Raw genomic sequence first — 19,368 nt, 5'->3', positions numbered from 1 at the left:
GTGTGCAAGGACCTGAAAGTGCTGGGTGTGCTGGGTACTGACATTGTTGGGTAGTGCTGGGTGCTGAGTGTTGGCTGCTGGGTGTGCTAGGACCTGACATTGTTAGGTAGTGCTGGGTGCTGACAGTGTTGGGTAGTGCTAGGTGCTGACAGTATTGGGTGTGCTGGGTGTGCTAGGAGTTGACATTGTTATGTGCTGGGTGTGTTGAATGTACTAGGTGCTGACAGTGTTGGGTGGTGCTGGGTGCTGACAGTGTTATGCAGTGGGTGTATGAATGTGCTAGGTGCTGGGTGTGCTAGGTACCGACAGTGTTGGATGTGCTAGGATGCTGACAGTAGTAAGTGCTGGGTGTGTTAGGAGTGCTAGGTGTTATGTGTTGGGTATGTTGGGAGTGCTAAGTGATATGTGTTGAGTGTGCTGGGTGCTGACAGTGTTGGATGGTGCTGGATGCTGACAGTGTTGGGTGGCGCTGGATGCTGACAGTGTTGGGTGGTGCTGGATGCTGACAGTGTTGGGTGGCGCTGGATGCTGACAATGTTGGGTGGTGCTGGATGCTGACAGTGTTGGGTGGTGCTAGGTGCTGACAATGTTGGGTGGCGCTAACACTAAAAGAGAAATCAACTCTTGAAATTAAAAAATCTGTCAGCCGTCATCAGCCGCGCATGAAATCCCATGACAAGTCTCCGTTTATCTCTCACCTAATTTGTTGTGGTGACGGTTCTCTCCTCTCCTCGCCACGCCTCGCCATGCATCTCTTCTCTACGCCACGGCTCGCTATACATATTCTTCCCTCTCCTCGCCACGCCTCGCCACACATCTCTCGCCACGCCAAGCCTCACAACGACTCGCCGTACATCCCTTATCCCCTCCTCGCCACGCCTCGCCACCTCCACCTACCACCCTCACCACGGCACGCCTCGCCACGCCATACATCGCCTACCCTCGCCACGGCACGCCTCGCCACGCCATACATCGCCTACCCTCGCCACGGCACGCCTCGCCACGCCATACATCACCTACCTCGCCACGGCACGCTCGCCACGCCATACATCACCTACCCTCGCCACGGCACGCCTCCGCGCCGCCCATCACCTACCCTCGCCACGGCGCCTCGCCACGCCATACATCGCCTACCCTCGCCGGCACGCCTCGTCACGCCATACATCCCTGTCCTCTTCTCGCGCCTTGCCATCGCCTCCCCTCGCCACGCCTCGCAATGCTTTTCCTCTTCTGACCACGCCGCTCCTCTCCTTTCCAAGTATCTCCTCTCCTCGTAACGCCTCTCCTCTACTCACCACCTCGCTCCTTTCCTCGCCACGCCTCGCCATACATTTCTACTCGCCACGCCACGCCTCTTCTCTATTTGCCACACCTCGCCATACATCTTCTCCCCTCGCCACGCCTCTTCTATATTTGCCACACCTCGCCATAAATCTCCTATCCAATCCTCTTCTCGCCACGCCTCGCCACGCATCGCCACATCTCTCATCGCCTCAGGCGAGTTAGCCCCTTAAATATTATGACTTAACCCCTTAAATATTATGACTTAACCCCTTAAATATGATGATTTAATCCCTTAAATTAAATATGACTAAACCCCTTAAATATGGTGACTTAACCTCTCAAATATGATGACTTAACCCCCTGAGAACGACTGAACCTCTTAAGAACTACTTGACCCCTTGAGAACGACTTAACCCCTTGAGAACGACTTAACCCCTTGAGAACGACTTAACCCCTTGAGGAACGACTTAACCCCTTGAGAACGACTTAACCTCTTAACTACGACGACTCAACTCTACGAAAGACAATGAAAGCAAATACTGTACATGACTCGTGGAGGGACTAAACAACAACAACAACAACAACAACAACAACAACAACAACAATAATAATAACAATAATAACAATAATAATAATAATAATAATAATAATAATAATAACAATAACAATACCTCCATTTAGCCATCAACAATTCAATATAAGCTGGAAAAAGTGTTGCCAACGTCACCCACATAATCAAAAGAGAGAGAGAGGAGAGAGAGAGAGAGAGAGAGAGAGAGAGAGGGCAATTGTTATTATTTCTTTGTGGTTAATGTAGTCTGATTCATGAATTGGGTAATATAAACTGTCATTTTCATTTACTAAAGATATACATTATTCTCTTTCATCCTGTAATTAATTAGACACCAAATAAGTGATATATATGAAGCGGGAGTTTGTCAATCCTGTGAACGTGTGGCGAATAATTTAGAGATGGCAAATGGCTCGCTCATGGACCCTTCCCCCATCCCATGACCACCCCTCCCCATCCCCACCCCTCATCCCCCCCCACCCCTCCCTTACCACCCCACAATTATACGAAATATTTGACAGTAACAATGTAATCCGATCCATGGCTTTAAACATTACTGTACTGTCTCCACCCCCTCCATCCCCCTCCTCCCCCCACTACCCTTCCTTCTCTCCTCCCATCCCTCCCCTATCCCCACCCGACCATCGTCCAACGCAATCAACGTTTCTGTATTTTACTTATTTATGTTATAATGCAACAGTTGAGAGAGAGAGAGAGAGAGAGAGAGAGAGAGAGAGAGAGAGAGAGAGAGAGAGAGAGAGAGAGCAACCTAGCTAACTCACAGTGTACAGGTGAACTTGTGAACTATATTATTTTCCCAGACAGGTAAATTACTCATTACTGCAGACTGGACACTATCTACCTGTGTGTGTGTGTGTGTATGTGTGTGTGTGTGTGTGTATGTCTGTGTGTGTGTGTCTGTGTGGGTGTGTGTGTGTGTGTGTGTGTGTGTGTGTGTGTGTCTGTGTGTGTGTGTGTCTGTGTGTGTGTGTCTGTGTGAGTGTGTCTGTGTGTGTGTGTGTGTGTGTGTGTGTGTGTCTGTGTGTGTGTGTCTGTGAGTGTGTTCTGTGTGCGTGTGTGGTGTCTGTGTGCGTGTGTCTGTGTGAGTGTCTGTGTGTGTGTGTGTGTGTGTCTGTTGTGTGTGTCTGTGTGAGTGTGTCTGTGTGTGTGTGTGTGTGTGTGTGTGTGTGTGTGTGTCTGTGTGTCTGTGTGTATGTGTGTGTGTGTGTGTGTCTGTGTGGAGTGTCTGTGTGTGTGTGTGTGTCTGTGTGTGTCTGTGTGAGTGTGTCTGTGTGTGTGTGTGTGTGTCTGTGTCTGTGTGTGTCTGTGAGTGTGTCTGTGTGTGCGTGTGTCTGTGTGAGTGTCTGTGTGTGTGTGTGTTGTGTCTGTGTGTGTGTGTGTCTGTGAAGTGTGTGTGTGTGTGTGTGTGTGTGTGTGTGTGTGTGTGTGTGTCTGTGTCTGTGTGTGTGTGTGTCTGTGTGAGTGTCTGTGTGTGTGTGTGTGTGTGTCTGTGTGTGTGTGTGTCTGTGTGAGTGTGTCTCTGTGTGTGTGTGTGTGTGTGTGTGTGTGTGTGTGTGTGTGTGTGTGTGTGTGTGTGTGTGTGTGTGTGTGTGTGTGTGTGTGTGTGTGTGTGTGTGTGTGTGTGTGTGTGTGTGTGTGTGTGTGTGTGTGTCTGTCTGTGTGTGTGTTGGTAGAGTCTCCTGCGGCAGTGCCTTCGACCTCCAAGCCAACCTCCTACTGACTGACTGACTGACTAAATTTACTGACTGACTTAATTAACTTACCAACTGACTGACCCTATCGACTGACTGACTGACTGACTGACTTAATTTACTGACTGACTGACTGACTGACTTAATTAACTTACCGACTGATTGACTCCATCAACTGACTGAATGACTGACTGACTGACTGACTTAATTTACTGACTGACTGACTGACTTAATTAACACTGACTGACTGACCAGATCGACTGACTTACTGACTGACTGACCAGATCGACTGACTGACTGACTGACTTAACCGATAGACCACAGAAACAGCTGATCTATACTGTTACTAAGAGCTATAACTCTTAACATGGACAAACAAAACGGAGAAAGTGAGTGAGTGAGTGAGTGGTGGTGAGTGAGTGAGTGAGTGAGTGAGTGAGTGAGTGAGTGAGTAAATAAACAAGTTTGTTAATGACTGCCCACCACCTGATACCACTAACATCATCACTACCACCATCAATACAACCACAACCACCACTACCATCACCATTAATACAACCACCACCATCACCACTACCATAACCATTAATACAACCACCACCATCACCACTACCATCACCATTAATACAACCACCACCATCACCACTACCATCACCATCAATACAACCACCACCACCACCACTACCATCACCATTAATACAACCACCACCACCATCAATACAACCACAACCACCACTACCATCACCATTAATACAACCACTACCACCACCACCACCATCACCATTAATACAACCACCACCACCACCACCACTATTAATACAACCACTACCACCACCACTACCACCACCACTACCACCACCACCATTAATACAACCACCACCACCACTACCATCACCATTAATACAACCACTACCACCACCATTAATACAACCACCACCACCACCACTACCATAACCATTAATACAACCACCACCATCACCACTACCATCACCATTAATACAACCACCACCACCACCACCACTACCATCACCATTAATACAACCACCACCACCACTACCATCACCATTAATACAACCACCACCACCAACACCACCACCAGTATCCAAAAGCTTTCAAAACAATCACTTTGACATAGAGGGTGAAACAATCCTTGTACCCATAACCTCCCTCTCCCTTCATGGGCAAATTGATAATCGCTTTTAGTCTACAGAGCCGCGTTTAAATACTTAAAAGCAATTTAGAACGCGACCTAAGCTGACCTCCCTGAAACAATTCTCTGCACACACACACACACACACATACACACTTTACACATACTCAGCACACACACACACACATACACACCTTTACACATACTCAAAGCACACACACACACACAAACACACACAGCACACATACACACACTTTTACCTACACACACACACACAAACACACACACACAGCACACATACACAGACACTTTATATCACACACACACACACACACACACCCCCCATCACCAAACCCCTCACCCCACTCCAACCTCACCCCCCCATCACCAAATCCCCCCACCCAAACAAAGCAATATGCAATTTTGGCCACACATTGACAAAATAACACTCTGGGCTTTGTGGTCGAGCTGGTATAGGTATTAGCCGAGTAGATTTGCACACTTTCCCATTTCACTAAGCCTGTCGGAATTTTCGCGTAAACAGTGTTCTGGGCTTTGAGTTGTGGTGGGTGGGTGGGTGGTGGTGGGTGGTCAGTGTCTGTATGGAGGTTGTTGGTTGGTGGGTGGGTGGGTGTGTGGGTGGGTGGGTGGTCAGTGTCTGTATGAGTGTTGAGTTATGGTGGGTGGGTGGTTAGTGTGTGTTGAGTTATGGTGGGTGGGTGATGGGTGGGTGGTGGTGGTCAGTGTCTGTATGAGTGTTGGATAGGTTGTGGTGGTGGTGTGGGTGGTCAGTGTCTGTATGAGTGTTGGAGTTATGGTGGGTGGGTGGGTGGGTGTTGGTGGGTGGGTGGGTAGTCAGTGTCTGTATGAGTGTTGAGTTATGGTGGGTGGGTGGGGTGGTGGGTGTGTTGGTGGGTGGGTGGGTGTGTTGGAGGTGGGTGGGGTGGTCAGTGTCTGTATGAGTGTTGAGTTATGGTGGGTGGGTGGGTTGGTGGGGTGGGTGGTTGCTGGTGGTTGCAGTTGAGAGAGAGAGTGAGAGTGGAGTGAGAGGAGAGAGAGAGAGAGAGGAGAGAGAGAGAGAGAGACTAATGATGTGGTTGGTGAAGTCATCGTATTCCTTGGTATTCGGTGGTTGAAGGTGTGACTGAGGTGTGGTTACAGATGTGGCTGAAGGTGTGGTTGAGGCCTGGTTGAAGGTGTGTGACTGAAGGTGTGGTTGAAGGTGTGACTGAAGGTGTGGTTACAGATGTGGCTGAAGGTGGTTGAGGGCCTGGTTGAAGGTTAGTGACTGAAGGTGTGGCTGAAGGTGTGGTTGAAGGTGTGGTTGAAGGTGGCTGAAGGTGTGGCTGTGTTAAGGTAAAGACTGAAGTTGTGATTAGGGCCTGGTAATGTAGTGAAGGTGGTGGTGGTGGTTGAAGAGTGTGGTTGAGGTGGTGGTCGTGTAGTGGTTGAGGTGGTGGTGTGTAGTGGTGGTGGTGGTGGTGGGTGGTCGTGTAGTGGTGGTGGTGGTGGTGGTGTGAAGTGGTTGAGGTGGTTGTGTAGTGGTGGTGGTGGTGGCGGTGGTTGAAGTGGTTGTGGGTGGAGGTGTAGTGGTGGTGGTGGTGGTTGAAGTGGTGGTGGTGGTGGTGGTGTGTGGTGGTTGAGGTGGTGGTTGTGTGTGCTGTGGTGGTGGTTGAAGTGGTGGTGGTGGTGGTGGTGTGGTTGAGGTGGTGGTGTGACTGGTTGTGGTGAAGGTGGTCGTATGTGGTTGTGGTGATGGTCGTGTAGTGGTTGTGGTGGTGGTTGTAGTGGTGGTGGTGGTGGGTGGTCGTGTAGTGGTTGTGGTGGTGGTCGTGTAGTGGTGGTGGTGGTGGTGTGTGGTGGTGGTGGTGGTGGTCGTATGGTGGTGGTGGTGGTGGTCGTATAGTGGTTGTGGTGGTGGTCGTAGTAGTTGTTGTTGTTGTGGTGGTGGTGGTGTGATTGTTGTGGTGGTGGTCGTGATTGTTGTTGTGGTGGTGGTGGTGGTCGTATTCAAGTGGCTAAGTCGTCGTAGTCAAGAGGTTAAGACGTCTCAATCAATGAACTAACTCATTCAGTGTTTCTGAGGCGAATAACACACACACACACACACACACACACACACACACACACCACACACACACATCTACAAGCCTTTACTATCATTTGTGTTTTATCCAATGAAAAGTTTGTGTAGATTCTCTCTGCAACAACACAGCAAGAATTTGATTTGATCTAAACCTTCAAATTCATCAATTGTATATCACCCTGAGTGTAACGGGATCACGATATGACGGGAAACATATAGCCTACTGGGGAGAGAGAGAGAGACAGAGAGAGAGACAGAGAGAGACAGAGAGAGAGACAGAGAGAGAGAAGAGAGAGAGAGACCTTCCCCTCCCACCACTACCCTGGACCTAGATACTTCCAACTAATCTCACAATCCCTGGACGAGATTGAAACACCAGGCACCTAGAGATAGCCGGATAGAGAGACAGAGAGATAGTAGCAGGGGTTGTGTGAGAAGGTGCTACCAGTGTCTCTCCATCCCATCTCTCACTGTATCCAACGTGTACAAAGGACTGGATCTGTACCTGTTTTTATTTATTAACAAAACAAAACCAATAAATCTCATTCATATTTCCTTCCCATTTCTTTCTGTCACTTAAAAAAAAATATAAAAAAATAAACCTCGGAAAAGTCCACAAATCCAATTTTCCTTTCAATATTAATTTTCAGATTTTCGACTCGCTCGTTTATCTGATATTCCTGAACTAATATTTACAAATTAAATAGAAAAGTAAACACTAGTATTGTTCTTCAGAGTCGACAAAGGGACCCACCTGTGTGTGATACATCTTTGACCAGGTATGAAGACTCAACTCTACCTCCAATTAGGCTGTTGAGTCTTTTACCTGTACGTGCGACTTTTCGACTCAAATATCTCCAATCGACAGTAACGCTTCCAGTGGATTGGTTCGTCTTTTAGGGGGGGGGGGGCACGTGTGTCTCTAGTGGTGACCTTGACCTCTGACACACACACACACACACACACACACACACACACACACACACACACGTACATGAATACAATATTTAATGTCATTTATTTGAGTATGAGAGAGAGAGCGAGAGAGAGAGAGATCTTAACGTCAGGATGCTGCAGGATATTACCACCTTCAGGATGCTGTAGGATATTACCACCTTCAGGAGTTACAGGTTATAAGATGGTAACTTTTGGTAATGTCTTTTGGCGTCAGTACCTCTTCCTCCTCCTCCTCCAACTACTCCTCTTCCTTCTGCAGGAGTTTCGAGATCAAGGGCTAACTTCCTACACCTAAATCGAATTTCCTGGAGAGAGAGAGAGAAGGGGGAGGGCACGGGGTAAAGAAGAATAAGAAGAGAAAGAAAAAAGAAGACAGCCAAAGAGACAAAAGAAAGAAGAGGAGACAAAGGCAGACAAAAATGAGAGAGAGAGAGAGAGAGAGAGAGAGAGAGAGAGAGAGAGAGAGTAATAAACGACGAATTACATTTCCCTAAATCAGAAAAATAAATAAATAAATAAACAATAAATCCACTTCATATATAACAACTTAAAAAATATATATATAATTGATCTACCTTCTCCTCCAAACACCGCAGGACACCAACCTTAGCCTCACCTTGCCCGACGCCGCCAATTCACGATAAAACGCAGATCATTCCCGGCGTTACCATGTAGTGCCAGCCATAAAGAAAATGTCGCATGAATGTGTTCCTTCAGTGGAGATATGAAACCGGCAGGTCCTTATATACTGTACAATGCCGGAGCCTAGATACTCTCTCTCTCTCTCTCACACACACACACACTATAAAAAAAAATCCCAAAGCTTAACTAAAAACGTCTTAAAGATTGACGTAATGGCAAAGATTTTCCTCTCTTGCTTGGGGTCCACCAGGAACATCACGCCACACAAGACTATCTGCTTGTTTCCACCCCGTTAGGAATCCTGTAGGAGCTTAGTGAGGCTTTGTGTATCAGCGTCCCGAAGGAGACTCAACAGCACACGGGTCAAGGGATCCTATTAGTTGCGAAATCGATGTGTTTTTGTGTGTGTGTGTGTGTGTGTGTGTGTGTGTGTGTGTGTGTGTGTGTGTGTGTGTGTGTGTGTGTGTGTGTGTGTGTGTGTGTGTGTGTGTGTGTGTGTTTTGTCCTCCACTAGAGAAGTATTTATTGAAGTGAGATCAAGAATTCCTTCTGTATTACTCACATTCTGGTCTCGCTCTTCATTTATTACTGTATAAGTGTATGATGTAGGTGTAAAGTATAAGTGTATGATGTAGGTGTAAAGTATAAGTGTATGATGTAGGTGTAAAGTATAAGTGTATGATGTAGGTGTAAAGTATAAGTGTATGATGTAGGTGTAAAGTATAAGTGTATGATGTAGGTGTAAAGTATAAGTGTATGATGTAGGTGTAAAGTATAAGTGTATGATGTAGGTGTAAAGTATAAGTGTATGATGTAGGTGTAAAGTATAAGTGTATGATGTAGGTGTAAAGTATAAGTGTATGATGTAGGTGTAAAGTATAAGTGTATGATGTAGGTGTAAAGTATAAGTGTATGATATGGGTTTCAAAGACATGATACACCGTTAGTGGTAATGACAACACAACACACACACAATATAAACCAAGTCTTCGGGACAAAAAGAGGCACTGTGATCGGCACTGCACTCGACCACCTTCATTTCCTCATCTGTAGAGTTAGGTACCCATTTACAGCTAGGTGGATCGGAGGTTCCAGGGGATTAAACCAACGATCTTAAGAAAGAAGGCGAGTGTTCTATCCACTCGGCCACCACACGCACCCTATTTATAAGTAACGACAGCTAGTTCTTCAAATACCACAATAAATACAGGAAGTGAGAGCCACCCCCAGCCGTCAATCTTCCTTCTTCTTTCTAACTACGACATAAACTCCCATCACCACCACCCCCTCCGCTAGCATATCTCCCCACCCACTCTCTCCCCAACTTCCTGGTCTCTGCTAAAATCTCCCTAGTGACTGTGTTGTTCAGGGCGTCACCTCCCTCCTCCCTCCCTCGCCTCACTAGAATTAAACCCAAGACACAGACAATAGACTCCTGGGTGACACGTCGTCCTGAACCTCCTCCTCCTCCCCTCCCACCCATCACACACCCTTATTTTTCCGCCGAGTTTGTCTGTGTTTGGAGTAACTATGTGTGTGTGTGTGTGTGTGTGTGTGTGTGTGTGTGTGTGTGTGTGTGTGTGTAAATCTCCCGTATTATCTGACTTAGTGGGTAAACACGTGTCCTAGAATAGTATTTTAATTACGTGTCTTTATCGTCCGTATTTCCTCCTCGTTTCTGGGTCATATATGGGGGTCTTGTTTTATGTAGTTTGGGGAGGTGGTTATGTTGTCATATGTGCTTATTATGTATCTTTGTGTGTGTGTGTGTGTGTGTGTGTGTGTGTGTGTGTGTGTGGTGGTAGTAGTAGAAGTGTGTGTTAACAGTACACACACACACACACACACACACTAAGAGGCACGACTGAGGACCCCCCACAGTTGGAGGTCGGTCAGGTTTCTGGACGACCGATCACTAATCTCGGCGTAATGATGTCGGGAATTTGTCGGTTAGATTCTTGGAAACAGAGAGGAATGTGTAAGTTTCTCCCTGTGTGTGTGTGTGTGTGTGTGTGTGTGTGTGTGTGGTATGTTTGCTGTGTGTGTATGTTTGCTGTGTGTGTGTGTGTGTGTGTGTGTGTGTGTGTGTGTGTTATTCTCCTTCTCTCTCTTTCCCATTCCCCTTTTTTCTCTTCACCATTTCCATCTTCCTCTCCCTCATTCCTCCTCCTCCCCTTTATTCTTCTTCCTCCTCCATTTCCCCTCCCCCTCTTGTTACTTCTTCCTCCTCCACCTCCCCCCTTCTTCTATCCTTTCCTCCTCCACCTTCTCCCCCTCTTAAGAATTGAGAAGAAAAACAGAAAAAAATAAATAAATTTGTTGACTTGGAGGAGAGGAAGAGAGAGCGGAAAAACGAAGGAAGAAGGAATTAGGGAGAAAATGAGGAGGAAGACGGGAAGAGGAGGAGGAGGAGGAGGAGGAGGAGGAGGAGGAGGAGGGAAGACGGAGGTGAGACAGTCTCTTGTTCCAGGAGAGATAACAACCATTGATCTCGTGTTCCACTTGAGGGACGGCCACACCATGTTGCCAGAGAGAGAGAGAGAGAGAGAGAGAGAGAGAGAGAGAATAAAGAAAAATACTCTCCTCGGTATTTTTATCCATTTCTGCTTCTTCTTCTCTTCCAAACCTCTACCTTCGCTATACTGGTAAATTCTAATACTGTAATCACCTTCCCGGCAGTTAAAGAGATTGACGGGACACCAATCACCCTGGCCAACCCCCCCCCACCCCCGTAAACAACCCGAGTAAGAGCGGTGACCCTGTGTGTGTGTGTGTGTGTGTGTGTGTGTGTGTGTAAGAGAGGGAGGGACAGTAACCAAACATTACTCAGGTATTCCCAACTCTCTCTCTCCACTTACAACGACTGTGGGCTTTTTTTCTCTCATCTATATATAAACAATGTCTCACTCTCTCATCTATATATAAACAATGTCTCACTTTCTCTCATCTATATAAACAACGTCTCTCTCTATTGCTGTATTACGTGCCTGCCCGTGCCTGTGGTCTGACCATGTGCCTCAGTGAGTAACTTTAAATGCCCCATCCCCTAAAGATTCTTAATTTTTTTTTTACAGGGACCAGCCCACCAGAGCACAGGTCACTGACCCACATCGGGGCCTGGGGGGCGAAGATGTAATAATAATAATAATAATAATAATAATAATAATAATAATAATAATAATAATAATAATAATAATAATAATAATAATATTAATAATAATAATAATAATAATAATAATAATAATAATAATAATAATAATAATAATAATAATAATAAAGAAATACAAAAATGAAAAAAAAGATCAAAAGTGAGAAACAATATATGTGTGTTGTGTTGTCAATATTAAGAGAAACAAGTGAGACCCTGCAATTGTGTGTAAATGAGGCAGAAAGTCAGATCAGCAACCTGGGACTTGGTCACAATTTTCGTGATGCCATATGGCAGCAGGGTCTACCATTAGACAACACATTATGCTGCCAATATCTTCCCAGGCGGTAGGACCTCCCTGTTTGGTAGCTGTCTACTACCTACAGATACTACCTTATAGGATCCAATCAAGATGGCTAGACTAGGTCAGGTCCGAATGAACCCAGGTTAGATTAAGATTTAAGTTAGGTTAGGTTTGGTTCGAGGTTAGGTTAGGATAGGTTAGGTTAAGTTAGGTTCGAGCTTAGGTTAGGTTAGGTTATGTTAGAGTGAGTTAAATTAGTTTAAATTAGGTCAAGGTAGACTAGAGAAGGTTTGTTTGGGGTGTGGACGTGGATGGGTGAGTGGATGGGTGAGTGGATGGGTGGTAGGGAAGGAGAAGCACCTGTTTATCCCACCTGGTGTCTGGGAAAGGCTCAAACAAGTTTTACGGGAGGAAATTTGATTTTTGCCGCTGGTGGGGGGAGGGGGGGGGTTGTTGTGCTCTTCGGTGTACCCCTCTACCCCCCCCCCTTCACCCCGACCCCTCAGATCTATCAGTTTTTGTCAAATAGATTACTGTATATAGAAAGCGTTATCACTCCTTCACACAAGCTGGTATAATGAATACTTACCATTAACTACCGTAACTAATCCATAACTAATCTACGAACACAATTAATTCATAACTAATTTTCTACATCACAACTAATCCATAATTAATCTACTAGAACACAGCAAATCATTAACTAATTTATTTACAACATAACTAATATGTATTCGATAAACACCATTCCACTCACAAGCGAATCAATCTACCTTTCTCTTTACGTCTGATTTATAAGTACAGTATTACTCCCCGAGGCACCAAAGGTCAGAGGTCACCGTGGGTTAGATGTCCGAGGTCACCGTGGATCAGAGGTCACTGTGGGTTAGCGTTCAGAAGTCACCATGGGTTAGAGGTCAGAGGTCACCATGGGTTAGAGATCAGAGGTCACCGTGGGTTAGAGGTCAGAGGTCACCATGGGTTAGAGGTCAGAGGTCAGCGTGGGTCAGAGGTCACCGTGGGTTAGAGGTCAGAGGTCACCATGGGTTAGAGGTCCGAGGTCACAGTGGGTCAGAGGTCATCAGTCAGGAATCAACAAGAGGCCATTTGAAGACCATCAATCTATCATTATACAGTATTACTAATCACAAAACACTGAACAACATCAAAGGTGCGGTGGCCGAGTGGGTTACAACACTCATCTCCCGTCCTTAACTGGGGTCGAGCCTAGTACACCCAGATGTGAAGAGGCGTATAACTTTACAGATGGGGAAGTGAAGGAGGTAGAGTACAGTGTAAAATACCGAAAGAATAGGTCACGTCTACTGTACACTGTATCCGCACTGCCTCTAAAAAGGGAAAACGGACTCTGGGATCTTCCTTCAATTTTTTTTCATTATCAAATCGTTCGTCCAAAATCAAGAGAGAATCCATACTTACATCTGTGGTATCAAACAACCAATAATCCAGCATCACAGTGTTTCTCCCCCGCGCACCACACACAGAGGCTCCACTCTCTTACCGTTCGTCCAGCAGCGAGAGAGAATCCATTATCGTTCGTGTAGTAACAAGAGAGAATCCATAATCATATCGTTCGTCCACCAACAACAGGGAATCCATTATCCCCTGAGGGGGTTAGCGGGAAGGGGGTGGGGGGAAGGGGGCGAGGGGGAGGATGGATGAAGGGAAGGAGTGGTGAGGGGGAGGAGAGGTGAGGGGGAGGAGAGGTGAAGGGGAGGGGTTTTGTGGCAGCACCTGACCTGTCCGCTAGAACGCACGAATTACTTAGGCAAATATTATCATCGACCGCTAAAACGCACGTTGTCAGGGTGCTGAGAGAGAGAGAGAGAGAGAGAGAGAGAGAGAGAGAGAGAGAGAGAGAGAGAGAAGAGAGAGAGAGAGAGAGAGAGAGGAGAATAACTCGGTACTGTCTCCTCTCCTCGCCAGGTTTGTTCGCTAGATCCTTCATCAAGTCACTCGCTATGTCGCTCGCCGTGCCGTAGATAATGATGATGATGATGAAGACACATGATGATGATGATGATGATGATGATGATGATGATAATGATGATGATGAGGAGGATGATGATGATGATGATGATGGTTGATTGAGGATCGCGCTAGAGGCGGTGAAACACGTATTTGCTCAGCTTTCCCTCGCCTGTGTCAGCTTATGTTTGGCCTTTTTGTGGCGGCGTCTTGGGTCAACATATTTGCTCAGCTTTCCCTCGCCTGTGTCAGCTTATGTTTGGCCTTTTTGTGGCGGCGTCTTGGGTCAACATGGCGTGAATGTTGGCCCGGTGATGGGGGGGGGGGACAGGCAGGGAGGGACGGTGAGGGGGGGGTGACAGGCATGGGGGGTGACGGTGGAGACGGTGAAGGGAGAGGGGATAAAGGGGAATGGTGACACGCAGGGAGGTAGGTGAGGGAGGGGGTGACAGGCAAGAGAGACGGTGAGGAAGGGAGGGGAGAAAGGAGGAAGGGTGACAGACAGGGGAGACAGTGAGGGGGGGGCAGGTCATATTCTAATATTTATGATGTTATCCACCGTCGCCTCAAGGACCTTAGGGACGGTGGTATGTGGGGGTGATGGGGAGGGAGGGCGTGGTGGTGATGGGGAGGGAGGGTACGTGGGGGTGATGGGGAGGAGATGGGGAGGAGGGTACGTGGGGGTGATGGGGAGGGGTGTGGGGTGATGGGGAGGGACGTGGGGGTGATGGGGAGGAGAAGGTGCGTGGGGGTGATGGGGAGTGGGGGGACGTGGGGTGATGGGGAGGAGGGTACGTGGGGTGATGGGGAGGGAGGGTACGTGGGGGTGATGGGAGGGAGGGTGTGGGTGATGGGGGGAGGGCGTGGGGGTGATGGGGAGGGGAGGGGGGGGTGATGGGGAGGAGGGCATGGGGTGATGGGGAGAGGGAGGGCGTGGGGTGATGGGGAGGAGGGTGGGGGGGAGGAGGTGATGGGGAGGGTGGTGGGGGTGATGGGGAGGGCATGGGAGTGATGGGAGGAGGAGGTACGTGGGGGTGATGGGAGGGGTGGGGGTGATGGGGGAGGGGGGCACGTGGGGTGATGGGGAGGAGAAGGCGTGGGGGTGATGGGGGGAGGGAGGGCGTGGGGTGATGGGGAGGAGGGCATGGGGTGATGGGAGGAGATACGTGGGGGTGATGAGGAGGAGGGTACGTGGGGGTGATGGGAGGTGGGGGTGATGGGGAGGTGGGGTGATGGGGAGGAGGGTACGTGGGCGTGATGGGGAGGAGGGCGTGGGGGTGATGGGGAGGGGAGAGGAGAAGATAGATAATGGGGGGGGGGGCAGGGGAGGGAGGAGAAGAATACGAGCAAGAGATCACAGGCGAGAAAAGGAAGAGAGACTGAAAAATAAAAGAGAACAAGAGAAGAGAGAGACAGGCAGACAGAATCTGGGAAGACGTAGAGATGCATGAAAAAAGAAGCAGCAGCTAACATGAACATAAGAATGGAGGAAACTGCAGCGGGTCTATTGCCCCATACTGAGCCAACCCCTATCGCTCATATATCCACCCAACCTATGTTTGAAGCTATCCAGCGTATTCCAGTTAATGATGATGTTTGGTAATTTGTTCCACTCATCCACTACTCTATTTCCAAACCAATGTTTACCTATTTCGCGCCTAAATCAAAATTTGTCTAATTTAAAACCATTGCTACGAGTTCGCTCCTGGTTGGCTAGTTTGAGTACCTTTGTTATATCACCTTTGTTTAACCCTGACTTTCATTTATATACCTCGCTCATATCGCCCCTCACTCTACGTCTCTCGAGGGAGTGCAAATTAAGATGCTTTAACCTTCTGTACTCAAGGTGACCAGAAGTGACCTGCGTAATCCACGTGAGGTCTCACAAGCGCAAAATATAGTTTTAGGTTGACCTTGCTAGTCTTGTAACTAACACTCTTTTGTATGAACTTAAGTACTTTGTTAGCCTTGTTTCGAGCAGATACACAGTGTTTACTTTGTTTAAGATTCCTGCATATCATTAGTCCTAAATCTTTCTCACAGTCGTATTTTCATATAGCAACGTTGTTCATCTGATATCTCCTAGACTAAGTATTTTACATTTGTCCACATTAAATTTCGTCTGCCAATTTTCAGACCATGTGCAAAAATTTCTTTAGATCTTCCTGTCGTTTTGTGGTGTCCTCGTCAGATTTAATTACATGCCCTATTTCAGTGTCATCAGCAAATTTACTTATGTTGCTGTCTACGCCGATATCTATGTTGTTTATGTATATAATAAATAGTAATGGTCCAAGTACTGACCCTTGGGGTAATCCACTAGTGACGTCACTCCAATCGGATTTAGTGCCGTTAATGCTTACTCGCTGTCCTGTAACCACGCCCTAATCCATTTTAGAGTATCTCCTCCAACTCCATGAGCCTCGAAGTGATAAAGAAGGAGAACAGAGAAGAGGAAGATGATGCATAAGACATAAAACATAAAGACATTCTCTCACTTCCTGTATAGATCAATCCTCTTTCTATTCTCTCTCACCTGACCTCCGATAATATAATCATTGCCGCCTGCATCAGTTATTCCTGGCTTCTTTCTTGCCGTTTCTTTGTCCTCTCTCGCTCATTTTTCCTTTCCTTTATTCTTTCTTGTTATTTTTGTCCCTGCTGAAATGTTCTTGTTGTTGTTGATGATGATGATGATGATGTTAACAATGTTGATGTTAATGATGTCAATGTTTAAGGATGTTAATAATGTCATTGTTTAAGAATGATGTTAAGGATATTGTTGATGGTAGTGACGTCAATATAATGACCACACCCCGTCTCTCCTCCTACAGGATGCATCAGTTCGGGGCTACAGGCATACCTCCCTCTCGACGGGACACCGACACTCGCTCTCCACTCGAGGACGATGACGAGGAGGATCTCATCAATCCTGGCTCTCCTAACACCTTCGAGGATGACATCTCCGAGGACGACGTGTCGCTGGACGCCCGGTCTCCACCTCCACTCCCAACCTCTGGCTCTCACACGGTGACCTCGCCCTCAGGCGTCCACGCCACCTCCAGTAGTCTTCCTCTAGCCCTCGACTCCAAGTCTCCTGGGTCTCCTCGACCTCCTATCCTATCCTCCCCCATGAAGGATCAGATAAAGAACCACGAGCGAGAATCTCCAGACCTCAAGGACGACCTCAAGGATGACCATGAGACCTCCAAGTCGCTGCTGTCCGAGACGCCCAGCATCCCGACATCTCTTCAGGCCTTGGCTCCGGCGCTCACCATCGCCTCCCTCGTGTCCTCTCACAAGAGACCAGCGTCACCTTCCGACCACTACGTCACACCCATCCGACCAATCCCCGAGCGACACGTCTTTGGTTACTCATCCATGCAGCCAATGACAAAGCGGCCTTTCACACTGTCTCCAATGGGACCAATCACAGATCGCCATTTTCTCTCCGCGGCAGGCGCCTTTCAGCCAATCAGGTTGCAGCCAAAACAGAAAGAAGAGACGTAGAGGGAGTCTCCTGTATACGACTGGACTTGAATCTATGTGATAAAGTGTGATGGCCAAGAGGTTGTAAAGGCATGAGGCACTCTGTTGTATACTCAAGTGAGAGAGTTTTTATCCCAAAGTGAGAACTGCTCACCTCAAGTCACTCAATAACCCATGGTAAGAGGACCAGAGATACGACACTCGTAAATAGTTAAGATTTTTATTCAAGAATCATATCATCATTATATAATGTAATATAGTAATCTATCCTGTACATAAATGTATTTCTGTACAAAGAACAATTCCTTTACGTGTATGTTGTCTGGGTTAGTCTTGAGAGAGAGAGTTAGACTGCACATGCACAATTTACATACTAATGGCAAACTAGTGGAATTAATTACTGTACATAAGACAATAAACACGGCCTTGAGACACCACTTTGGTTCACGAGGTCTGTTATTATTGATTAATTTCGTGAGTGTGAAACTTTTAATCTATGTTGCCTAACTTTTAATTACCAATAAAATACTGTACATAACGGAGGAGTATTATGATAGACGTCAAACACAGTGCTAATACGTGTCCGGAATCTCTAAAAGCGATGTAGTATAGCATAGCATAGTTTAGCTATTTTATTATCTGTAATAAAAATAAAAACACTCATTTGTATGGTGAAACTTACGATCCCAGGCGATGTCAACAAGTTACAGGTCAGGGGAGGTCAGTACTAATAGGTCACAGCCTTAATTGGTCCTTATCTACCCCCCTTTAATTAAACCTAACCATTAGGATTGGGGGCCACTTGGTACTGGGGCCCATTAGGACTGGGGTCTTTTAGGATTGTGAACCATTAAATTTAAGATTGGGGCCCCTGACCAGTAATTAAGAAAACACACACCTGTTCCTTACACGATGCGTAGACACACCTGATCTTGGCTTTAAGAAGGTGAATTATTACACCTGCTAGAGTGGTGTTAGTTTCAGCACCTACACCTGCTGGAGTGGTGTTAGTTCCAGCACCTACACCCGCTGGAGTGGTGTTAGTTCCAGCACCTACACCTGCTGGAGTGGTGTTAGTTCCAGCACCTACACCTGCTGGAGTGGTGTTAGTTCCAGCACCTACACCTGCTGGAGTGGTGTTAGTTCCAGCACCTACACTTGCTGGAGTGGTGTTAGTTCCAGCACCTACACCTGCTGGAGTGGTGTTAGTTCCAGCACCTACACCTGCTGGAGTGGTGTTAGTTCCAGCACCTACACCTGCTGCAGTGGTGTTAGTTCCAGCACCTACACCTGCTGGAGTGGTGTTAGTTCCAGCACCTACACCGGCTGGAGTGGTGTTAGTTCCAGCACCTACACCTGCTGGAGTGGTGTTAGTTCCAGCACCTACACCGGCTGGAGTGGTGTTAGTTCCAGCACCTACACCTGCTGGAAACACTCACACCTGATTTGGTTCCAGCTTGTCTTCAAACACCATACAATAAACGACAATTTTTATCCCCATAACAAACACCAGAGACAAATAACACGATAATAGGAAAATAATAGCAATAATCAGTAATAATTTTCGGAATAACAACAGAATCAATAATAAAAACAAAGGAGAGAACAAAGTCAAACTAAAGAAGGAAGAAATGAAAGATATTGTTCATTGTAAGAAACTGTGACTTTACATATGTATAAACAAAAACATAGGACCTTGAGCAGCTAGGCACACCTCTCCTCTCATCTTGGCACTTTACGGCACCCATCTTAGTCACCACCTACCTGTGACTATTAACCTACCTGTGTTAAATAGCAGGTGAGTGAGAGAGGAGTGTTAATTGAGAGGTAAACAGAGACATGGATACAAAACATTAAGTGATTAGTACACATTATAGGTACTCAACTGACACTGGTCCAAAATTTAAGTACTCAACTGACACTGGTCCAAAACTTAAGTACTCAACAGACACTGGTCCAAAACTTAAGTACTCAACAGACACTGGTCCAAAATTTAAGTACTCAACTGACACTGGTCCAAAATTTAAGTACTCAAC

General features: G+C 46.8%; 1 protein-coding gene across 1 annotated transcript in view; it reads left to right on the top strand.

Moving 5' to 3' along the window:
• LOC121876293 (homeobox protein SIX3-like) overlaps positions 1–17,870 on the top strand; it is a 92,031-nt gene extending 74,161 nt beyond the window's left edge. Inside the window, exon 2 of the mRNA XM_042381339.1 lies at positions 16,678–17,870. Coding sequence (XP_042237273.1) covers positions 16,678–17,353 — 676 coding nt within the window. The 3' untranslated portion in view covers positions 17,354–17,870. The remainder of the gene's footprint in view (positions 1–16,677) is intronic.
• The last annotated feature ends 1,498 nt before the right edge of the window (positions 17,871–19,368 follow it).

This window comes from Homarus americanus, unplaced genomic scaffold, assembly GCF_018991925.1.
Source record: "Homarus americanus isolate GMGI-L3 unplaced genomic scaffold, GMGI_Hamer_2.0 scaffold34921, whole genome shotgun sequence".
NCBI classification, from domain to species: Eukaryota; Metazoa; Arthropoda; class Malacostraca; order Decapoda; family Nephropidae; genus Homarus; species Homarus americanus.
The sequence above is the reverse complement of the archived record's forward strand: the minus strand, read 5'-3'. Positions and strand labels throughout refer to the sequence as shown.